The sequence below is a fragment of the Symphalangus syndactylus genome, chromosome 8 (genome assembly GCF_028878055.3).
Source record: "Symphalangus syndactylus isolate Jambi chromosome 8, NHGRI_mSymSyn1-v2.1_pri, whole genome shotgun sequence".
In the NCBI taxonomy this organism is placed as follows: Eukaryota; Metazoa; Chordata; class Mammalia; order Primates; family Hylobatidae; genus Symphalangus; species Symphalangus syndactylus.
The window spans coordinates 64,860,232-64,885,668 of NC_072430.2; the positions used below are offsets into that span (position 1 = coordinate 64,860,232).

Sequence of the window (25,437 nt, forward strand, 5' to 3'; positions counted from 1 at the left end):
GAAGATAGACTGTCCATTAAATGACATTTTAATGCCTTCATATATTATTGCATTGAAACCCAAATAGAGCATTGTGTAAGTGAAAATATTCTGTGGTAGTAATAATGAACTCTGGGTCTTGGTGAGCACTCACAGATCACAAAGACCACATCATGGTTAAGAAAAGACCTCTTTTATGAATGCTTTGATCACTATTTTAAAAGTTGGTAGATATTAGAACCATAGGATTTCTGATGCTCCAGTTTCCTTACCATTAGCCTGAAAGAATGTTGTAGAGACACTAGGTGATGGTGATCAGCAAACTGTTCTCTCCGAAAAGTTGAAGGGTTGTGCTGAGCATATGTAAAATCTTCAGTAGATATTTTCATTCAGTATGTCTTTTTTAAAATATAAAAATGGTGCATGTATATTATAAGTAATCCAAACATTGCAGCCAAGTATGAAGGAAAGGTTTAAGAAGTCACTTAATCCCTTTACTCAGAAGTTAACTTTCGATGACCACCACACTTGTCATCTTTGCACCCATATGGATGTGTAGAGTTAGGGGAATGAATGGATTAGTGGACCTGTCATATTGTGTGTACTGCTTTATAGTAAAGATGTCTAATCTTATTTGAGTTTAATAGAAGAAAATGAAACTGATGTGAAACTAGAGGGATTATGGAACTATTGATAAGTGTTTTTCATCAGTAGAGGGCTCTTTAAGGAATATGGTCTCAAGTGTTTAAAATGGTTATGAAAGACATTAAGAAATTAAAATCATTATATTTTAAAACTTTGTTTCCATTTTAGATAGTATTGACTTATTCCTGCCTGTGAAAGATGAGAAAATTAACTTCATATGTTTATTTCTATCTCAGCTTCCTTGCCCTTCTTATTTGTGTTCGTTTTGTTCTTTGAACATTATCAAGGTCTATGATATTTATATTCTGTATATTCTGTTCTGTAACCATAATTCCCTCTTCTTAAAAAGTATTGCTTCTGCACTTAAATAGATTCAGAGCTCACCACCACAATTTTACGGGCTTTATTCCTTAGTTCTTTTTTTTTTTGAGATGGAGTCTCGCTCTGTTTCCCAGGCTGGAGTGCAGTGGCGCGATCTCGGCTCACTGCAAACTCCTCCTCCTGGGTTCACGCCATTCTCCTGCCTCAGCCTCCAAAGTAGCTGGGACTACAGGCGCCTGCCACCACACCTGGCTAATTTTTTTGTATTTTTTAGTAGAGACAGGGTTTTATTGTCTTAGACAGGATGGTCTCGATCTCCTGACCTCATGATCTAACCGCCTGGACCTCCCAAAGTGCTGGGATTACATGCGTGAGCCACCATGCCCAGCCATTCCTTAGTTCTTTTTTTTTTTTTTTTATGTGCTGTCATTTTTAAATTTTTGTTTATTTTTATTATTATTATACTCCAAGTTTTAGGGTACATGTGCACAACGTGCAGGTTTGTTACATATATATACATGTGCCATGTTGGTGTGCTGCACCCATTAGTTCTTTAAGTAACTGTTTTCTGTGGTTGCATTTTGACTACAAGCAATTTTTTTTTAAAGAAAGCAGTTTAAAGGTCTTTCTTTCCTTTCACGTTGGGAGAATACCCTCTGAATATGTTTTAATATTCCATTCCAGCATAGAGCAGACAGAAAAAGGACAGTTCACTGTATAGTTCTTCACTATTTCCCTCCAGGTTCACTTCCTTCTCTTTGAATAGTTGAATATTATTAAGAATTCTCAGGATTTTGTCCTTCACCATTGGGGGTAAGATAGGACTCATAGCTAGCTTTACTAAAAATCTGTTTTTTCTTTGCTACAACATTCTGGCTTGAAGTTGTGCCCTTTCCTAAAGTTTTTGCTCATGAATTTTTTTTTTGCTGTATTTCAAAACTATTTTTTTGTTTTTTTGATAGATAATAAGGAGGAAGATTCTCTGATCTTATTTCACTTTATGATGCTTACTAGGAATTATGTAGTATTAGTTTTTTTTTATTATACTTTAAGTTTTAGGGTACATGTGCACAGCGTGCAGATTTGTTACATATATATACATGTGCCATGTTGGTGTGCTGCACCCATTAACTCATCATTTAACGTTAGGTTTATCTCCTAATGCTATCCCTCCACGCTCCCCCCACCCCACACCAGGCCTCGGTGTGTGATGTTCCCCTTCTTGTGTCCATGTGTTCTCATTGTTCAATTTCCACCTATGAGTGAGAACATGCAGTGTTTGGTTTTTTGTCCTTGCGATAGTTTGCTGAGAATGATGCTTTCTAGCTTCATCCATGTCCCTACAAAGGACATGAAGTCATCATTTTTTATGGCTGCATAGTATTCCATGGTGTATATGTGCCACATTTTCTTAATCCAGTCTATCACTGTTGGACATTTGGGTTGGTTCCAAGTCTTTGCTATTGTGAATAGTGCCGCAATAAACAGACGTGTGCATGTGTCTTTATAGCAGCATGATTTATAATCCTTTGGGTATATACCCAGTAATGGGATGGCCGGGTCAAATGGTATTTCTAGTTCTAGATCCCTGAGGAATCGCCACACTGACTTCCAAAATGGTTGAGCTAGTTTACTGTCCCACCAACAGTGTAAAAGTGTTCCTGTTTCTTCACATCCTCTCCAGCAGCTGTTGTTTCCTGACTTTTTTTTTTTTTTTTTTTTTTTTTTTTTGAGACGGAGTCTTGCTCTGTTGCCCAGGCTGGAGTGCAGTAGCGGGATCTCAGCTTACTGCAAGCTCTGCCTCCTGGGTTCACGCTATTCTGCCTCAGCCTCCCGAGTAGCCAGGACTACAGGCGCCTGCAACCACGCCTGGCTAATTTTTTTTGTATTTTTAGTAGAGATGGGGTTTCATCGTGTTAGCCAGGGTGGTCTCGATCTCCTGACCTCGTGATCCGCCCATCTTGGCCTCCCAAAGTGCTGGGATTACAGGCGTGAGCCACTGCTCCCAGCCTCCTGACTTTTTAATGATCGCCATTCTAACTGATGTGAGATGGTATCTCATTGTGGTTTTGATTTGCATTTCTCTGATGGCCAGTGATGATGAGCATTTTTTCATGTGTCTTTTGGCTGCATAAATGTCTTCTTTTGAGAAGTGTCTATTCATATCCTTCGCCCACTTGTTGATGGGGTTTTTTTTTTTTTTTTCTTGTAAATTTGTTGGAGTTCATTGTAGATTCTGGATAGTAGCCCTTTGTCAGATGAGTAGATTGCAAAAATTTTCTCCCATTCTGTAGGTTGCCTTTTCACTCTGATGGTAGTTCCTTTTGCTGTGCAGAAGCTCTTTAGTTTAATTAGATACCATTTGTCAGTTTTGGCTTTTGTTGCCATTGCTTTTGGTGTTTTAGACATGAAGTCCTTGCCCATGCCTATGTCCTAAATGGTATTGCCTAGGTTTTCTTCTAGGGTTTGTATGGTTTTAGGTCTAACATTTAAGTCTTTAATCCATCTTGAATTAATTTTTGTATAAGGTATAAGGAAGGGATCCAGTTTCAGCTTTCTACATATAGCTAGCCAGTTTTCCCAGCACCATTTATTAAATAGGGAATCCTTTCCCCATTTCTTGCTTTTGTCACGTTTGTCAAAGATCAGATAGTTATAGATATGTGGCATTATTTCTGAGGGTTCTGTTCTGTTCCATTTGTCTACATCTCTATTTTGGTACCAGTACCATGCTGTTTTGGTTACTGTAGCCTTGTAGTATAGTTTGGAATCAGGTAGCGTGATGCCTCCAGCTTCGTTCTTTTGGCTTAGGATTGACTTGGCAATGTGGGCTCTTTTTTGGTTCCATATGAACTTTAAAGTTGTTTTTTCCAGTTCTGTGGAGAAAGTCGTTGGTAGCTTGATGGGGTTGGCATTGAATCTATAAATTACCTTGGGCAGTATGGCCATTTTCACGATATTGATTCTTCCTACCCATGAGCATGGAATGTTCTTCCATTTGTTTGTATCCTCTTTTATTTCATTGAGCAGTGGTTTGTAGTTCTCCTTGAAGAGGTCCTTCACTTCCCTTGTGAGTTGGATTCCTAGGTATTTTATTCTCTTTGAAGCAATTGTGAATGGGAGTTCACTCATGATTTGGCTCTCTGTTTGTCTATTATTGGTGTAGAAGAATGCTAGTGATTTTTGCATGTTCATTTTGTATCCTGAGACTTTGCTGAAGTTGCTTATCAGCTTAAGGAGATTTGGGGCTGAGACAATGGGGTTTTCTAGATATACAATCATGTCATCTGCAAACAGGGACAATTTGACTTCCTCTTTTCCTAATTGAATACCCTTTATTTCCTTCTCCTGCCTGATTGCCCTGGCCAGAACTTCCAACACTATGTTGAATAGGAGTGGTGAGAGAGGGCATCCCTGTCTTGTGCCAGTTTTCGAAGGGAATACTTCCAGTTTTTGCCCATTCAGTATGATATTGGCTGTGGGTTTGTCATAGATAGCTCTTATTATTTTGATATACATCCCATCAATACCTAATTTATTGAGAATTTTTAGCATGAAGGGCTGTTGAATTTTGTCAAAGGCCTTTTCTGCATCTATTGAGGTAATCGTGGTTTCTGTTGTTGGTTCTGTTTATATGCTGGATTACGTTTATTGATTTGCATATGTTGAACCAGCCTTGTATCCCAGGGATGAAGCCCACTTGATCATGGTGGATAAGCTTTTTGATGTGCTGCTGGATTCGATTTGCCAGTGTTTTATTGAGGATTTTTGCATCAATGTTCATCAGGGATATTGGTCTAAAATTCTCTTTTTTTGTTGTGTCTTTGCCAGGCTTTGGTATCAGGATGATGCTGGCCCCATAAAATGAGTTAGGGAAGATTCCCTCTTTTTCTATTGATTGGAATAGTTTCAGAAGGAATGGTACCAGCTCCTCCTTGTACCTCTGGTAGAATTCGGCTGTGAATCCATCTGGTCCTGGACTTTTTTGGTTGGTAAGCTATTAATTATTGCCTCAATTTCAGAGCCTGTTATTGGTCTATTCAGAGATTCAACTTATTACTGGTTTAGTCTTGGGAGAATGTATGTGTCGAGGAATTTATCCATTTCTCCTAGATTTTCTAGTTTATTTGCGTAGAGGTGTTTATAGTATTCTCTGATGGTAGTTTGTATTTCTGTGGGATCGGTGGTGATATCCCCTTTATCGCTTTTTATGGCGTCTATTTGATTCTTCTCTCTTTTCTTCTTTATTAGTCTTGCTAGCGGTCTATCAATTTTGTTGATCTTTTCAAAAAACCAGCTCCTGGATTCATTGATTTTTTGAAGAGTTTTTTTGTGTCTCTATCTCCTTCAGTTCTGCCCTGATCTTTGTTATTTCTTGCCTTCTGCTAGCTTTTGAATGTGTTTGCTCTTGCTTCTCTAGTTCTTTTAATTGTGATGTTAGGGTGTCAATTTTAGATCTTTCCTGCCTTCTCTTGTGGGCATTTAGTGCTATAAATTTCCCTCTACACACTGCTTTGAATGTGTCCCAGAGATTCTGGTATGTTGTGTCTTTGTTCTCATTGGTTTCAAAGAACATCTTTATTTCTGCCTTCGTTTCGTTATGTACCCAGTAGTCATTTCAGGAGCAGGTTGTTCAGTTTCCATGTAGTTGAGTGGTTTTGAGTGAGTTTCTGAATCCTGAGTTCTAGTTTGATTGCACTGTGGTCTGAGAGATAGTTTGTTATAATTTCTGTCCTTTTACATTGGCTGAGGAGTGCTTTACTTCCAACTATGTGGTCAGTTTTGGAATAGGTGTGGTGTGGTGCTGAAAAGAATGTATATTCTGTTGATTTGGGGTGGATAGTTCTGTAGATGTCTATTAGGTCCGCTTGGTGCAGAGCTGAGTTCAATTCCTGGATATCCTTGTTAACTTTCTGTCTTGTTGATCTGTCTAATGTTGACAGTGGGGTGTTAAAGTCTCCCATTATTATTGTGTGGGAGTCTAAGTCTCTTTGTAGGTCTCTAAGGACTTGCTTTATGAATCTGGGTACTCCTGTATTGGGTGCATATATATTTAGGATAGTTAGCTCTTCTTTTTGAATTGATCCCTTTACCATTATGTAATGGCCTTCTTTGTCTCTTTTGATCTTTGTTGGTTTAAAGTTTGTTTTATCAGAGACTAGGATTGCAACCCCTGCCTTTTTTTGTTTTCCATTTGCTTGATAGATCTTCCTCCATCCCTTTATTTTGAGCCTATGTGTGTCTCTGCACTGAATACAGCACACTGGTGGGTCTTGCCTCTTTATCCAATTTGCCGGTCTGTGTCTTTTAATTGGAGCACTTAACCCATTTACATTTAAGGTTAATATTGTTATGTGTGAATTTGATCCTGTCATTATGATGTTAGCTGGTTATTTTGCTCGTTAGTTGATGCAGTTTCTTCCTAGCCTCGATGGTCTTTACAATTTGGAATGTTTTTGCAGTGGCTGGTACCAGGTGTTCCTTTCCATGTTTAGTGCTTCCTTCAGGAGCTCTTTTAGGGCAGGCCTGGTGGTGACAAAATCTCTCAGCATTTGCTTGTCTGTAAAGTATTTCATTTCTCCTTCACTTATGAAGCTTAGTTTGTCTGGATATGAAATTCAGGGTTGAAAATTCTTTTCTTTAAGAATGTTGAATATTGGCCCCCACTATCTTCTGACTTGCAGAGTTTCTGCCAAGAGATCAGCTGTTAGTCTGATGGGCTTCCCTTTGTGGGTAAGCCGACCTTTCTCTCTGGCTTCCCTTAACATTTTTTCCTTCATTTCAACTTTGGTGAATCTGACAATTATTTGTCTTGGAGTTGTTCTTGTTGAGGAGTGTATTTGTGGTGTTCTCTGTATTTCCTGAATCTGCCTGTGGGCCTGCCTTGCTAGATTGGGGAAGTTCTCCTGCGTAATATCCTGCAGAGTGTTTTCCAACTTGGTTCCATCCTCCCCGTCACTTTCAGGTACACCAATCAGACATAGATTTGGTCTTTTCACATAGTCCCATATTTCTTGGAGGCTTTGTTTGTTTCTTTTTATTCTTTTTTCTGTAAATGTCTCTTCTTGCTTCATTTCATTCATTTGATCTTCCATCACTGATACCCTTTCTTCCAGTTGATTTAATCGGCTACTGAGGCTTGTGCATTCGTCACGTAGTTCTCGTGCCATGGTTTTCCGCTCCATCAGGTCCTTTAAGGACTTCTCTGCATTGGTTATTCTAGTTAGCCATTCGTCTAATCTTTTTTCAAGGTTTTTAACTTCTTTGCCATTGGTTCGAACTTCCTCCTTTAGCTCAGAGTAGTTTGATCGTCTGAAGCCTTCTTCTCTCAACTCGTCAAAGTCATTCTCTGTCCAGCTTTGTTCTGTTGCTGGTGAGGAGCTGCGTTCCTTTGGAGGAGGGAAGGTGCTCTGATTTTTAGAGTTTCCAATTTTTCTGCTCTGTTTTTTCCCCATCTTTGTGGATTTATCTACCTTTGGTCTTTGATGATGGTGACGTACAGATGTGGTTTTGGTGTGGATGTCCTTTCTGTTTGTTAGTTTTCCTTCTAACAGTCAGGGCTCTCAGTTGCAGGTCTGTTGGAGTTTGCTGGAGGTCCACTCCAGACGCTGTTTGGCTGGGTATCAGCAGCAGAGGCTGTAGAACAGCGAATATTGGTGAACAGCAAATGTTGCTGCCTGATTGTTCCTCTGGAAGTTTTGTCTCAGAGGAGTACCTGGCCGTGTGAGCTGTCAGTCTGCCCCTACTGGGGGGTGCCTCCCAGTTAGGCTACTCGGGGGTGAGGGAACCACTTGAGGAGGCAGTATGTCCTTTCTCAGATCTCCAGCTGCGTGCTGGGAGAACCACTGCTCTCTTCAAAGCTGTCAGACAGGGACACTTAAGTCTGTAGAGTTTTTTGCTGCCTTTTGTTTGGCTATACCCTTCCCCCAGAGGTGTAGTCTACAGAGGCAGGCAGGCCTCCTTGAGCTGCGGTGGGCTCCACCCAGTTCGAGCTTCCCGGTTGCTTTGTTTACCTACTCAAGCCTCGGCAATGGCGGGCGCCCCTCCTCAAGCTTTGCTGCCACGTTGCAGTTTGATCTCAGTCTGCTGTGCTAGCAATGAGCGAGGCTCCGTTGGCGTATGACCCTCCAAGCCCTCCGGCGCGGGATATAATCTCCTGGTGTGCCGTTTGCTAAGACCGTTGGAAAAGCGCAGTATTAGAGTGGGAGTGACCCGATTTTCCAGGTTCCATCTGTCACCCCTTTTCTTGGCTAGGAAAGGGAATTCCCTGACCCCTTGCACTTCCTGGGTGAGGCATCTGCTTCGGGTCACGCTCAGTGCGCTGCACCCACTGTCTTGCACCCACTGTCTGACAATCCCCAGTGAGATGAACCGGGTACCTCAGTTAGAAATGCAGAAATCATTCATCTTCTGCGTCGCTCACACTGGGAGCTGTAGACTGGAGCTGTTCGTATTTGGCCATCTTGGCTCCACCCCCCTGTAGTATTAGTTTTGAAATTAAAAAACCAAAACTTTGGAAACTTCATAATGACTTCAGTTAAGTGTGGTTTTACCTGAAAGCATAGCATGGCAAAAAATTAAGGGCATCATTTATATTGTATTCTGTAGGAACAACAGCCCCTTGAAATACACATTTTATAAAATACAATGTCAGTGGTACTTTGTAGAGTTGTGCCGTGCAGGTGACCCTGCTCTAACCACTGTTCACCCAAAAGGAATATTAAATTGTTAATCAAAGTCTGGAGTAGGGTTTGCTTCAACACTTTCACAGAATAATGCATAAGCATTTTATTTGTTTGAACTTTTTTTCCTAGACAACTAGGGAACTTGGATATAGGATTCAGGCAGAGGCTCCAGAAGCCCTGGTAGACACTGAAATAGGTAGGAATGACCAGTAGCATAAAGCCAAGAAAGATCTGAAAGGCTGAATTGAAGATCAGAGCCGAATTGGAAAGCTAACCTGAGAATTCAAACCTTGATGTCAGCCTAGAAATACTTGGCAGAGAGAGGCCTAGAAGCACAGATTCGTGGACTTCCATAGACCAGAACAGAGAAAATGAATGCAGAGTACAGAAAAGGAGATAAAGCCTCGAAAGATTCCTTGAGACTATTGGAGGGTGGCTAAGGTCTTACCCCAGTGGAATTAGGAAGATGTTAGAATCCTCAGCTGGTTTGGTCACTTTTATGTTTTAGTACTTTAAACATTTGACCATATCAGTATTTGAGGTTGTTTTTCATTCTTAAATAATACATTTGAGGTTAAAGAAACCGAGTAACGCCAAACACTTTTATAGGAAACACCTCTTAGACCAAAATTTGTTCTAACTGGGTTATACCCTTTGATGGTATAGTTAACTGGAATGAGATAGAGAGGTCCCAAAAGGTGGTACCTAAATTTGTTGACTTCTTACAGGTTCTTGTTAGTAGCTGACTTCGTAGGACTTTGAATTCGTGTTTCTTGCTTTATTCTTACTCTCTCATAGTACCACTGAAGCTCATTACCCCTGTTATGTTAGACATTATTCTATATACAAGCCCTTGGGGTTTAATCATGGTTGGGTTTTGTGTGTTTAGTAAGATGCTTTGCAAATTAGCCTGGGTTTCTGGGTTCAGGATCTGAAATAATTTGGTATGTTTACAAAGTCTTTTTATAAACTAATAAAAATGGAAAGTAGGATTCAGGCTTTTTTGTAAACTGCATTGTGTCTGATCATTGCAATTATATGTATTATTAGTTCACTTCTAAGCATATGAAAATAGATGCAGATTGCTTTTGTGTGTGTTTATTGCTTTTTTTTTCTTTTAGGTAAACAGGGTACTTGGACACCTAATTGTAGATATATAACACAACTATGTCTTAAACTCATGATGGGAGGTGTGTCATTTTGATCATGTCAAACTGAAAATCTTGAGCATAGAATTTTTAAGTGAATTTCAATCTTAAATAGGTTAAGTAAGATTCTGCCAGATATGGAGTTGTTTTAGATGTATTATTAAGGTTCCCAACAGTGAACACAGATGGGAAAATGGTTCAGTTATTGTCCTGTTGGCAAATACCAAGGACATTTTAGAATGCTGATGATTTTCTCCATGATGGATTCAGTTTATATTTGTAGATAGAAGGAAAGCTTTTATCTGAATCCCAAGAAGAATTCTCAAGTGCAAATATCTAATAAAATGTTAAAAGATGGGTAAGTTTATACATTTTTAATAATTTCTGAAATTTTTACATATTTTTTATTTGTTCATCTAGCTATCTGTCTCAGACAGATTCAAGACACTTGAATTAAATTAAACCTACTCTTTTATATAGGAAATTAGAAAGATGCTCTTATGATTTATTCATTTAGCTCCTATTTCTAGAGAACTTATGTGGCAGTGTGCAATATTGTACAGCATAGTGTTTCCTAACATGGTTGTTTTGGAGCCTTTTTTTCCATTGTTGTAAAAACCACATGAGATTACCCTCATCACAATTTTAAAGTGTATAATACAGCATTAGCTGATGTACGTTGTTGTACAGCAGATCTCTGGAACTTTTTCATATTGCATGACTCAAACTCTATACTCATTGAACACACAACTTCACATCTCCCCTCTACCTGACCACAGTCCTTGGCACCACCAGTCTACTTTCCATTTGTATGAGTTTGATTACTGTAGATACCACATATACACTGAGTTATGCCATATTTGTTTTTGCAGTTGGCTTATTTCACTTAGAATAATGTCCTCAAGGTTAATCCATGTTGTAGTGTATGTCAGGATTTTATTCTTTTTTAAGGCTGAATAATATTCCATTGGACGTATATACTGCATTTTATTTATCCATTCATCCATTGATAGATGTTTAGGTTGCTTCCACCTCTTGGCTATGGTGAGTAATGCTGCAATGGACATGGGTATTCTGTGAGATCTTTTTTCTCATTCTTTTGAAAATATACCCAGAAGTGGGATTGCTGGATCATATGGTAGTTTCATTTTTAATTTTTGAAGAACCTCCATATACTCAGCCCTCTGTATCTGTGGATTCTGCATCCCTGGATTAAACCAACTGCAGATAAAAAATAATTAAAACCCAATAAAAATAAAAATATAACAATAAAAATAATACAAAATTAAATTATGGTATAACAACTATTTACATAACATTTACATTGTATTTGATATTATAAATAATCTAGAGATAATTTTAAGGTATACAAGATGGAGTGTGTAGGTTATATGCAAATACTATGACATTTTATATAAAGAACTTGAACATTTATGGATTCTGGTATTTAAGGGGTGTACATAAACTGATTCCTTATGGATACTGAGGAATGACTGTACTGTTTTCATAGTGCCTGCACCATTTTACAATCTCACCAACAGTGCACAAGGGTTCAGTTCTTCATATCTTCACCAACATTTGTCATTCTTTTCTATCTTTTTTTTTTTTTTTTTTTTTGATAGTGGCCATTTTAAAGGATACAAGATGATACCTCGTGGTTTCGAGTTTTATTTTCCTGATGATTAGTGATGTTGAGCATCGTCTCACATGCTTGGCCATTTGTGTATCTTCTTTGGAAAAATGTCTATTCAAGTCTTTTGTCCATTTAAAAAATTGAGTTATTTGTTTTGTTATTGAATTATGGGGGTTCTCTATGTGTTCTGTATGTTAACTCTTTATCTCATATATGGTTTGCAGACATTTTCTCTCATTCTTTCAGTTGTCTTTTTACTCTATTAGAAGTTTTAGTTTGTCTATTTTTGCTTTTGTTGTTTGTGCTTTTGTTGTCATATCCAAGAAATTGTTGCCCATTTCAATGTCATGAAACTTTTCCCCCTATGTTTTCTTTTAGGAGTTTTACTTTTGGGTCTTATGTTTAGGTATTTAATCCATTATGAGTTAATTTTTGTATATGCTGTAAGATAAGGGTCCATTTTCATTCTTTTGCATGTGGATATCCAGTTTTCCCAGCACCATCTATTGAAGAGACTGTCCTTTCTTTACTGAGTGGTTTTGACATCCTTGTCAAAGATCATTTGAACATATACCTGAGGGTTTATTTGTGGGCTATTTTGTTCCATTGGTCTATGTGTCTGTTTTTATGCCAGTACTAGGCTATTTTGATTACTGTAGCTTTGTAATATATTTTGAAAGCAGAAAGTGTGAGGCCTCTAGCTTTGTACTTCTTTCTCAAGATTGTCTGGGCTATTTGAAATCCCTTGAGATTCCATATGAATTTTAGGATTTTTTTTCTATTTCTGCAAAAAATACCATTGGGATTTTAACAGGGATTGCATTGAATCTGTAGGTTGCTTTGGGTAGTATAAACATTTTAATAATATTATTAAGTCTTCTAATCCATGAACACAGAATGTCTTTCCATTTATTTATGTCTTTTAAATTTTGTTTCAGCAATGTTTTGTAGTTTTCAGTATAAGGGTCTTTTACCTCCTTTGTTAAATTTATTCCAAAGTATTTTATTCTTTTTCAATGCTATTGTTAATGGGATTATTTTCTTAATTTTATTTTTGGATTGTTCATTATTAGTGTATAGAAATGCAACTGATTTTTGTATGCTTATTTTGTATCCTGCAAAATGGTTCTCATGGTTTTCTGGTGTGTGTGAATGTGTATGTGTGTGTGTGTGTCATCTTTAGGGTTTTGCACATATAAGATCCTATTACCTGTGAACAGAGATAATTTTACTTCTTCTTTTCCAATTTTTATGCATTTATTTGTTTTCCTTACCTAATTGCTGTGGCTAGGACTTTCAGTTCTATGTTGAATAAAAGTGTCAAGAGTGGGTATCCTTGACTTATTCATGGTCTTAGAGGGAAAGTTCTCAGTTTTTTAACCACTGAATATGATATTGGCTGGGCTATTATTTATGGTCTTTAATATCTTGAGGTAATTTATTTCTATTCCTAGTTTTTTGTGAGTTTTTATCATGAAATTGTGTTGAATATTTTCAAATGCTTTTCCCGCATCAATCGAAATGACCATGTGATTTTTGTCCTTTGTTCTGTCAATTTGGTATACAGTATTACATTAATTAGTTTCTGTGTGTCAAACCATCCTTGCATCGCAAGCATAAATCCCACTTGCTCATGATGAGTGATCCTTTTAATGTGCTGCTGAATTCAGTTTGGTAGGTTTTTTTTTTTTTTTTTTTTTTTGCGACAGAGTCTTGCTCTGTTGCCCAGGCTGGAGTGCAGTGGCGTAATCTTGGCTCACTGCAACCTCTGCCTCCCGGGTTCAAGTGATTCTCCTGCTTCAGCCTTCTGAGTAGCTGGGATTACAGGTGCATGCTGCCATGCCCTGGCTAATTTTTTGTATTTTAGTAGAGATGGGGTTTCACCATGTTGCCCAGGCTAGTCTTGATCTCCTGAGCTCAGGCATTCTGCCCACCTCAGCCTCCCACAGTGCTGGGATTACAGGCGTGAGCCACTGCTCCCAGCCCAGTTTGGTAGTTTTTGTTGAGGATTTTTGCCTTAATATTCATTAGGGATATTGCTCATACTGCTCTGTAGTTTCCTTTTTCTTGCAGTATCTTTGACTTTAGTATCAGGATAATGCTGGCCTCATAAAATGAGTTTGGAAATATTCTCACCTCTTCAAATTTTTTGAAGAGGTTAAGAAGGATTGGCATTAAAAATTCTTTAAATGTTTAGTTGGATTTTCCAGTGAAGCCATCTGGTCCTGGACTTTTCTTTGTTGGGAGGTTTTTGATTACTGATTTAATTTTCTTACTAGTTCTAGATCTGTTCAGATTTTCTATTTCTTAATGATTCAGTCTTGGTTGTATGTCTCTAAGAATTTTTCTTCTAAGTTATCAAATTTATTGGCATATAATTGCTCATAATAGTCTTTTATCCTGTTTATTATATCATTTTTGAAAGTTAATTTTTAAGTAATTTTAGTTATTTAATAGTAATACATGAATTGTAGAAAATATTGGTAGTTGTACCCCAATGCAAGAACGTTTCTGTCACTTTTATATCTACTCTTACACTAATTTCTATTTATATGACATATTTTATTTAGTTTTAATTTTTATGATACTACCTACCCTATGACTTTCTCTGCCTATCAAGGACGTTTGTGATTTTGTTTCTTGTCAAATGGAATGGATTATAACTTCATAATTAGGCTGCATGTGGTGGTTCCCGCCTATAATCCCAGCACTTTGGGAGGCTGAGGTGGGTGGATTGCTTGAGGTCAGGAGTTTGAGACCAGCCTGAGCAAAATACGGAGACCCCTATCTCTACAAAAACATAAAGAATTAGCTGGGTATGATGGTATGCACCTGTAGTCCCAGCTACTTGGGAGGCTGAGGTGGTGGGAGGATCACCTAAGCCTGGGGAAGTCAAGGCTGTAGTGAGCTGTAATCATGCCACTACTCCAGCTGGGCAACAGAGTGAGACTCTGTCTCAAAAAAAAAAAAAAAAATCGTAAAATCATAAAAAAACATAAAAAAAATCATAATTAGGAAACTCACAAGATTTTAAAAGAATTATACCAACTTGTATGGTAAGAGACAGAAATAGCACAAAATGATATATGTAATTTATACCTCCAAATTTTTAGGGGCAGGGGAAGGCTAAGAAATCTACTCAGCTGCAATCACAGGCTTTAAAAAAAAAAAAAAAAAAAAAAAGACGAGTTGGAGGGCAGACCTAGGCCCAGACTTTGTAACCAAGAGTCTCAAGTTCAGGGAACAGGACTGAGCCCTAATCAAGGAACTGGCAACATATGCCTGAATGGACCTCAGACTTGCTATAGACCAGTGACTATCGTGTGCCTCCGTTTTTCCCCGCTTCAACTAGGAGTGTATATAGTGGTTATACTGTGCCTGTCCCATCATTGTCTGTTGCGTATGTATCGGGGAAAATGGTCTCTTTTTTTTTTTTTTTTTGAGATGGAGTCTCGTGCTGTCACCCAGGCCGGAGTGCAGCGGAGCGATCTCGGCTCACTGCAAGCTCCACTTCCCAGGTTCAAGCCATTCTCCTGCCTCAGCCTCCTGAGTAGCTGGGACTACAGGTGCCTGCCACCACACCCGGCTAATTTTTAGTAGAGATGGGGTTTCACCATGTTAGCCAGGATGGTCTCGATCTCCTGACCTTGTGATCTGCCCGCCTCAGCCTCCCAAAGTGCTGGGATTACAGGTGTGAGCCACCATGCTGGCCGATCTGTCTCTTTAGTTCACAGGTCTTCAGATTGAGAGGAATAGTTTTCAAGGAGCTGTATGCAAAGGACTTACCTGCACCTGGAACTAAATGTAGATGATGTGTTAAACTTTGCACAGGTCTCAATCAAAGCTTGATGGGATAAGGCTTTAGGAGTCTTTGAGAGAGGTGTGTATTTTACACATGGAAGGGATATGAGTTGTTTTAGCCAGGGGGCAGACTACGGTTGCAGTAATCCCTCCCACATACAAAAGAGGTTCATTCCTTTCTCCAAGACTCACAAAGTCCAACAGTACCTCCCATCCCATAATCTCCCCTTATCATGTCACCCTATCACTGTGCCTGTGGGATGGTGGAGTCTATGACTTCTCTACCTGAATGTGGTTGGGCTTTTGTAACTGCCTTGACCAACAGAATGAGGCTAAGGTGATGATATATGACTTCATATATCATTAATGGCAATATTTCACAAAATGTCATGTGCCTCTGCCTTGCTCTCTTTATTTGCTCATTCTTGAAAACCCCCACCTTGTTGTTAGACTAAGCAGCCTGGGAGAAGCCCATAAAAAGGAGAATCAAGGCCCTTAGACCACAGCCCTGGCTGAGCTCCTAATAGTCAGCAGCAGCTTATTAGCCATGTGTATGAGCCATCTGTAAAGTACAATCTTCAGCCTCCAGTTGAAATAGCCTACTAATGCCGCATGAAGCAGAGATGAGCTTACACATATTTGAGCAAAAGAAATGATTCTTGTCGTTTTAAGGTACCAGGTTTTAGGGTACTTTGCTACACAGTGATAGTTGCTCAAAGCACACCCCTCAAGTGATCTCATTTGTTTCTGTGGCATTAACTACACGGATTCTCAAATCTGAATTTTCAGGTCACATGTTTATTTGGAGCTCCCACCCATATATCTAACTGTTAATTAGATGTATCCCTCCTTATATATGTGATCCTGAATTCATGCAATTCATAAATGGCTTCACTTTACTTACACAATAAAGCCCCATTTTCTTGGCAGGATATTCATGGCTTTCAGTGATCTGGCCCCTTGCCAGATTTCTAGCCTTACTGACTATTCCTCCTTTTTGCTTTATGATACTGAATTACTAACAGTTCTCCTAATATACAAGGGAAAAAAAACAGGCATTTTTACTCCTTCAGGGTATTCCACTCATCTAGGTTTTTGGCAGAAATTAGCTGCTTGTGGTTGTAAGACCCAGGTTCCTGTTTTCTTGCTGGCTGTTGGACAGGGGTTGTTCTCATTTCCTACAGGCTGCTCTCAAGCCCTTGCCACATGGCCCTCTCACAATATTGCAGCTTGCTCCTTCAAAGCCAGTGGGAGAATCTTACTTGAGTGTGTTACAGCAGACTCCTATGTAATGTCACGTAACCAAAGGAATGGCTACCCACGGTTCCTACTGACACTCAGGGGAGGGGATTATACAAGATTTGTTCACTAGGGGGTAGGAATCTTGGGGGCTGTATTAAGAGTACTTAATAACTCAAGTTATTGAGTACTATATATATATAACTATATATAGCATATATATAACTATATACTATATAGTTATATATAGTATATATATACTATACTGGTATATATACTAGTATATATATATACACTATACTAGTATATATATATATACTATATATATACTATATATAGTGTATATATAGTATATATGTACACTATATATATACTATATATAGTGTATATATAGTATATATGTACACTATATATATATAAAGATATATATATATATAAAGATATATGTATATATATATATCTTTCCTAAAAATTGCTAAAGAGAATCCTATACTTACCTATGGTAGACAGACTTCTAAAATAGCTCCCAAGATTCCTATCCCCTGGTTATAGGAATCACTTTGGGAGTCCAAGGTGGGTGGATTGGCTGAGTCCAGGAGTTCGAGACCAGCCTGGGCAACATGGCAAAACCCCATCTCTACAAAATATGTAAAAATTAGCCGGGCGTGGTGATACATGCCTGTAGTCCCAGCTATTTGGTGGAGGTTGAAGTGGGAGGATTGCTTGAGGCTGGGAGACAGAGGTTACAGTGAACTGAGATCCTGCCACTGCACTCCAGCCTGGGTGAGAGAGCAAGACTCTACCTTGGAAAAAAAAAAAAAAGTTTAATTATTAGAAAGTTTGGGAGAATGCATCTTCCTTTGTATCTGCTTTTATCCACTTTTGGTTATTCAGTAGGCTCTTTCAATCTGACAACTCATGTCCTTCAATTGTGGGAAAATTTTGTGTTTATTTCAGTGATTATTTCTTCTATATTCTCCCTTCTCTTTTTCTGTGACTTGCATTATTTAGATGTTAGACCTCTTGAACTAGTCCTTCAATTTTATTACTTTTTTTCTCTATCTTCCATCTATTTCTGTTGTGCTTTCTGGGAGATTTATTTAACTTTATTTTTCAATTCTTTTTGAATCCAGTGTCTTCCCATCTCCTTGAGGTTGTCTATGGTGGTTTCTGAACCTTTCTTCTTCCCATATAGTCTGTATTTTCTCTATGTTATTTATTTTTCCATGTGTTCTAGTCTCTGTCTTTCATGTTAGAGGCTTTCCTCAGGTGTTTGTTAATCTTTGGATATCTATTCATAATTTAGAATTTGAAACTAAAAGCTGATTGGAAATTCTAACATTGGTGGGACTTGGTGACTTTTAAATATGTGTGTGTGTGTATATATATATATATATATATATAAAACAGTGACGTGTTCACATTTTATTTCTTCTCTAATCTTCTTTTTAAAATTTTATTCAATTTTTTCTTTAAAAAAAAAATAGAGACAGGGTCACGCTTTGTAGCCCAGGCTGGTCTTGAACTCCTGAGCTCAAGTGGTCTTCCGTCTTTGCCTCCCAAAATGCTGGGATTATAGGCGTGAGCCATCGTGCCTGACCTTTTCAATCTTCTTAGTTTCTTACTATCACAGTGGAATGATGAGAAAACAAAACAAAAACATCAGTCTTTGCAAATCTCTGACAAAGAACAGAGACTTCAAGGCAGTTGGGGTTGTGGGAGACTTGAGAGATGTGGCCAAAATAGTACTGACTCTCTTTGGCTGACTGGGCCGAGGAGGGTTGGGAAGGGGGAATGGTGAGAAGGTGGCACCATTGTAAGCTGTCCTCGACATTTCTGCCCCATGACTGGCAAGTGTCTGATCTGCACAGACCATCCCATGGTATTTCTCAGTGCCTTCTGGCCACCTGGCCACATGGCACCCCACCTCCCTGCCTAGTTCAAATGTCCTGGGAACGCCAAGCAGTGCTCAGATGGACCCTGAAGCCAGCTGTGCTGGGTGGCGGCAAAAGAGGAGCATGGAGGAGGGGCAGAGGCAGGCAACACTGTTCCAGATTCTCACACATTCTCTGTGTGAGAATTCAAGGAGTGTGGTTGAGTCTTGTCTGGGAGACATCTATGGTGGAAGATGGAGAAGGTGCGGGTAGCAGTGGCAGAAGTCTATGTCTCTTAGGCAGTAAGCAGACTGAAGAGGTGAGCAGGGCCGAGCCTAGAGCTCCATAAAGTATTTGGGCCTGGCCTGCTCTTTGGCGAATCCCAATGTCAGTATCTTTAGGCTTTTGGGGTTACTCAGTCCCCCAAAAAGGATACAAATTCCAATTGAGGACAAAGGCCTGGCTGCTGGCATTCTGGGAACTGAGTGGAAAGGGACCTGGGGTGAGGGGAACGTCTCAACATTTGGTTACTTAATCCCCCTGATTTCAGCATGGTGTCCACACTGTCAGCTGTTCCTAGATTTCTGCTGGTGTAGGGAAGTGACAGTTGTTTAAACTCGTAGAGTTGGGGAGGGGAATTTAGGGATCTAACTACCTTTCAAAAGCTTTGACACATTCCTCCTTATTTTAGAGCCTTCCTGTCACTTCCCTTCCAGCATTTCCTTCCCAGGTCCAGACATGCCTAACACTGACAGTTCCCGAGCAAATTTAGGATTCTGTAGTTAAAACTTAGTTTTCCCTCTAATGGCTTAGGGTTTTGCTTTGTAGGATCTCCTAAGTCAGTTATTATTCTGACTTCTAAAATTGTGCTACCTTTTCTCTTTCCTTCTTCACATACGTGTGTTTATCTCTTTTAAAAATCCCGCTGCTGTAGTTTTCCTGGGAGTTCTGGAGGGAATGAAATTAGATGTGTATATTTAATTTGCTACTTTAACTCAGATGTTCCTCATTGTTTTGTAATGTGTCATTATATGTTAAATTCTTAATGAAAAAGTTTATTCCTTAGTTATCTGTTCTATTTCTCTTGAAATATTTATCTATATCAATTAGTCCCACACTGTTTTATTTATTGTTTTTGTTTGTTTATAATATGTTTATTCTTTATGATTGTAATTTTTGGTTTAACTTCTTATAAAATCTGTTAGTTTTATAATGCCTAAACTTACAGGGGGCCAGGCATGATGGCTCATGCCTGTAATCCTGTCACTTTGGAAGGCCAAGGTGGGAGGATCACTTGAGCCCAGGAGTTCAAGACCAGCCTGGTCAACATAGGGAGACCTCGTCTCTACAAAAAATAAAAAAAAAAACAACAAAAACAAGCTAGGCATGGTGGTGTGCACCTGTGGTCCCAGCTACTCGGGAGGCTGAGGTGGGAGGATTGTTTGAGCCCAGAAGGCTAAGGCTACAATGAGCTGTGATTGTGCCGTTCCACTCCTGACAAGCGAGCAAGATTCTGTCTCAAAAAACAAACAAAACTATATAGGTGCATTGGGAGCATTAAATTCAGGAAATTAAGAGATCATTTCTGTTAGTGTTGGATTATTTTACAGACTTTCTTTTTACTTGTGACTTTATTAATAAGAATTAGGAGAATTTAAATCCAAATGTTAGAATATTATTGTCATACCTTTTTTTTTTTTTTTCAATGAAGACTGAAGTTGCTGAAGATCCTCAACAAGTTTCAACTGTCCATCTCCAACTGGGCTTACCACTGGTTTTTATTGTTAGCCAACAGGCTACTTATGAAGCTGATAGAAGAACTGCAGAATGGGTTGCTTGGCGTCTTCTGGGAAAAGCAGGGGTTCTGCTCTTGTTAAGGTACCTTAAACATTGAATATTTACTATATTTAGCAAAACGCTAATAGTTTCCACGTTTTAAAACATGGTAATTTAATCACTTATAAGTAAACTCAAATCTCTAATAGATTCCAATATAGTTAGAACTAGTTGCTGAGCTAAAATCTGTACATTCATTTAAGGTTGATTAAAACTTAGAATTTTAAGCCTTGCTAAATGAAGATGGAGATTAAGATGGAGACTAGAAAATCTGGTCTATGTTTATGTGTAAAATTTTTCAGTCACTAAATTCTAATATTTTTTCATAATTTTTAGTATAAGAGTGTAGTTCTATTTTCTATTGACGTCCTGTGTGACTATTATTCTTCAGATTAGCAACATAAAACATTTATTTCCATTTTGAAAAAGGGACTCTTTGGAAGTGAACATTCCTCAAGATGCTAATGTGGTCTTCAAAAGAGCAGAAAAGGTTAGTTGTTTTATGTATTGTTCTGCAATATCTGTTTATTTAAAGAAAGCTAATATATGTGGTCTTTAATATATTTTTATTATAGAAAAATCTGTAAATTATAAATTGCTCCTATTCAAAGAAAATTGCTGTTAACATTTTGATGTTTTTATCATGTGTCAGTCTGGTTTTTATCTTCTGTTCACATATTTATATGTATTTTTTTAAATAAAATCAGGATTATGCTATATATCCTGCTTTTTGTTTAAAATAATATTGGGCCGGGCATGGTGGCTCATGCCTGTAATCTAGCACTTTGGGAGGCTGAGGCAGGTGGATCGCTTGAGCCCAGGAGTGCAAGACCAGCCTAGGCAACATTGGGAGACCCCATCTCTACAAAAAATTGGCTGGGTGTGGTGGTGCATGCCTATAGTCCCAGTTACTCAGGAGGCTGAGGTGGGAGAATCACTTGAGCCCCAGAGGTTTGAGCTGCAGTGAGCCATGATGGTGCCACTGCACGTCTACCCTGGGTAACAGAGACAGACCCTGTCTCAAAAAAATAAACAAGATAAAACAGAATTCAAACCATAGCAGTGATGAAAGACAGAATAGTGATTACTTTTGGGGGATGTTAATGACAGAAGAGCAAGAAGATGGCCACTGGTTGTGCTGATGATGTTCTGTATCTTAATCTGTATGGTGGTTATATAAGTATGTCCACTTTGTAAAAATCCATTAAACTCTATACTTAAAATTTTTGTTCTTTTCTGTGTTAATGTTATACTTTAATTAAAAGGTTTACTACAAAAATTTCTGTGAATATTTGGAACAAATTAAGTTTGATTTTGATTCCTCTACTTTTTAAGTTTATTATATTTCTGTAGAAATCAAAATTGCTTATTTTGAATATAATGTTTAAAAAATGAAGATATGTGATAGCAAAGAACAAACATACTTAGAGCTCATAGCTTTATTCCAATATAGAGTTACAGTCAAGAATACTTTGCTAAAATAACCTAGTGGCCTAAAATTTCATATTTTAAAAGTGTAACAGTTGGGCAATAGTGAAATAAATCTTAAGTAATATTTTTTAATATTAATTAAGTAATATTGATCTCAATAGAATTTGGTATTCTTGAAATAACTGGGAGCACATAGTAATTTAATGTTGTTTATAGCTAAACAGGAAATCAAACTTATTAGTGGAATTAATTTAGATGAAGTATTGTTTTGAATATTTTTATGGAATGTCAGAATAATCAATTTTGATTTACTCTATTTGTAGCAAAATTGTATATATTTCCATTTTATAAAGAGGTAGAACTTGCTATTACATGTGAAATGTTTTACGGACTTCAGTATAATGTGGTTGTGACAAGAAGCAAGTGAGGCTTTCAGCACCTTTTTTGCCACCTTTTTCAGTGTACCTGTTGTCTTTATAGAAGGTATGCTTTGGATGCTTTTCTTTTCACAGTAATTTTGGAGTTAATTGCCTTTTTCATTTTGCCAAATTTTAGAATTGAAGTTCGAAGGCTTAGTTTTATTTTAGTGTCAAGCAAGTAAAACTTGTTTTTTTTTTTTTTTTTTTTTTTTTTTTTTTTTTTTTTTCAGAGTCTCGCCCTGTCACCCAGGCTGGAGTGCAGTGGCGCAATCTCGCCTCACTGCAACCTCTGCCTCCTGGGTTCAGATGATTCTCCTGTTTTCCTGTTTCAGCCTCCCAAGTAGCTGGGATTACAGGCATGTGCCACCACGCCAGTCTAATTTTTGTATTTTTAATAGAGACAGGGTTTCGCCATGTTGGCCAGGCTGGTCTCGAACTACTGACCTCAGGTGATCTGCCTGCCTCGACCTCCCAAAGTGCTGGGATTACAGCTGTGAGCCACCACACCTGGCCCAAGTAAAACATTTTTATGTCAAAATACTTTGCTATATTCATTTTTTAAAAATTAATGTATTTCTAGGGAGTTCCAGTGGAATTTTTGGTATTACATGATGTCGATTTAATAATATCTCATGTGGAAAATAATATGCACATTGAGGAAATACAAGAAGATGAAGACAATGACATGGAAGGTCCAGATATAGGTAATGTGTTATGATTCTCACCCCTTCCCCATCCTGCCCAGCACCCATAAAGTCAGTGAAATTTCCAACGAATTAACTTTCTCGAAGAATGTATACAGATTCAAGACTCTGTAAAGAAACCTGGCGGAATTTATTTGGAACCACATTTTATCAAGTTGATTTGTTGAAAAGATGTAAGGATGCTATATTTTGTTTAATTTGTTAGCATTTACTGTTACGTATCAGGCTTCAAACTTCCCACATCTGTGCCTTCATCTTCCATATCAGTTCTTTCAGCCATTCTGGACTAGTCCATGTTTAAAAACTCTGCTTAGAAACTACAACATGATAATTCATTGTTACTATTTTTATTAGGAAATGGAGTTCTAATAAATATTGTTATATTTATACTTGTAAATAAATCCAGTTGTTAATGGTATAAGGAGTAAATTTCAATAACATTTTAACACTTCTTTTAAACAGTTATTTCAGTTTTTAAAAACTGTATTGCTTACATTTATGAAATATTGTATAGTTTTTAACTCTTTTTCCCACATATTATTTACTTTGATTATTATTCTCTGAGTTAGCTGATACCGCTTTCATTTTATACATGAAGAGTCTGCATTTCCTGAGTTCAGTGATCTGCCTAAAGTCCCACAAGTGGCAGGTGGTGGGGACTGGGCTAGAACTTAAGCATCCTGAAATAAAATCTTATTTATTAGTGACAGTCAAGAATACTTCGCTAAAATAATCTAGTGGCCTAAAATTTGATATTTTTAAAGTGTAACAGTTGGGCAATAGTGAAATAATTATTCCTGATACATCTTTCATAACATTAATCCTCTTCTGTTATTATTCATTTACTTTTTTCTCTTCTCTGCTAGTCTATAAATATTTCTAAATCAAGGATTATGTCTTGTTCATTTTTGTGTAACATATAGTAAATACTTGAATGTTTTATATAGTACCATTATGAGCTCCAAGAAGGAAGCAATTTACATATCATTTTCATGAGGTCCATGCATTGTGATCAAAATCTATATTATAAATTTAATAAGAGCTTTCACTCTTACCAGTGACCAGTTTCTTGGTTTGAGCGGAGCTCTGGTTCTTTTCCGATATGCAGGGGTTAGAACTGCTTGTGTTCCTCTCTGGAATTCTCAGTGGGCTTGTCATTACATAAGCAGACCTGTGTTCTGGTCTCTTGTTTCCTGCTTATTCCTGTAATGGTTCCTATATATGAACCTTCAGAGTTAGAGGACTTGTCCCCAGTCTCAGTTTATTTGATTCCTGTCTTCAGTGGGAGTTGCCTGTTTGAAGATTTCTTTGTGGCCACAGCCCCTATATTGTTTGCTGACTCTGTGGCCTTACTTACCCTCTGATGCTGCCTTCTCTTTCTGGTTTTTATTTTTATCTTTTTAATTGACCAGTAATAATTGTACCTATTTGTGGGGTACATAGTGATGTTTCAATACATACAATGTATAGTGATCAAGTCAGGGTAATTAGTGTATCCATCATTTTAAACACTTATCATTTCTTTGTGTTGGAAACGTTCGGTAACCTCCAGCCTGTTTCTAGTATTTCTTTTGCAGCTTTGCTTTTTTTGTTTATTTTTCATCTTAACTTCCTATTATCAGTAATCCATAGTGGCCCAGGATGTTGTATGGTGTTGTGCCTGTATCTAATTCTTCCCCCTCCCTTTGTATCACTCCCGTTTACAAAGGAAAACTAGATAAGGGTTAGGAAAGAATATATTACCATCTGAGAATGTAAATCAGAGACAGGTGCACCCCAGAGAAAATCAGCAAAATGGAATCAGAATGAAAAAGACTAGATTCCACAAAAGGGCAATCTGAAAAAAGAAAAGAAGCATGTGTTCCAGCCTGGGCAACATGACAAAACCCCATCTCTACAAAAAATACAAAAATTAGCCAAGATGGTGGTATGTGCCTGTAATCCCAGCTCCTTGGGAGGCTGAGGTGGGAGGATTACTTGAGCCCAGGAGTTGGAGGTTGCAGTGAGCTGAGATCGTGCCAGTGCACTCCAATCTGGGCAACAGACTGAGACCCTGTCTCAAAAAAAAAAAAAGAAAAAAAAAGCAGCATGTGTGACTGAAAATAGGGTGTGTGTTATTAATGAATAGCTGGAAGGTAGAGCTGAGGAGTGACTAAATTTACAAGTGATGGTAACTTATTAGAATATAAGAAAAGAGGGAAAGGAGGAAAAAAACAGAAGACTGACAGGAAAATTAAAATATATGAATAATAAGAAAAAAATACAGTAAATAAGAAAATAGGTCTTTACTAATTTTGGTATTGAGAATGTAATTTTTTAGTGTCATGGAATTTGGTGCTTAAAAGTACCTTAAAGTTATATAGTGCACCTCTCATGCTTCACAAGAGTTGAACATTGAGGCCCAGAGAGTTATGTGATTGATTAGAGTCGTACAGTTAGAAAATGGCTGAGGTTGTATTGAAATGCAGATCTAGAATTTTAATTTATTGTATGGTCATGTGTCTCCTAACGATGAGGATAGTTTCTGAGAAATGCATCATTAGGTGATTTCATTGAGCAAACATCATAAAGTTCACTTACACAAACCTACATGGCGTACCCTATTACACACCTAGGGTGTATGGTATAGCCTATTGCTCCTAGGCCACAAACCTATACAGCATGTTACTGTACTGAATACTGTAGGTACTTATAACACAATGGTAGATATTTATGTATCTAA

At 37.9% G+C, this 25,437-nt stretch overlaps 1 protein-coding gene across 3 annotated transcripts in view; it reads left to right on the forward strand.

Moving 5' to 3' along the window:
• TXNDC16 (thioredoxin domain containing 16) overlaps positions 1–25,437 on the forward strand; it is a 120,479-nt gene that overhangs the window by 40,323 nt on the left and 54,719 nt on the right. For all 3 annotated transcript variants that reach the window (XM_055289348.2, XM_063645584.1, XM_063645585.1), the window contains exons 10-12: positions 20,037–20,203; positions 20,591–20,651; positions 22,592–22,715. In XM_055289348.2, coding sequence (XP_055145323.1) covers positions 20,037–20,203; positions 20,591–20,651; positions 22,592–22,715 — 352 coding nt within the window. The remainder of the gene's footprint in view (positions 1–20,036; positions 20,204–20,590; positions 20,652–22,591; positions 22,716–25,437) is intronic.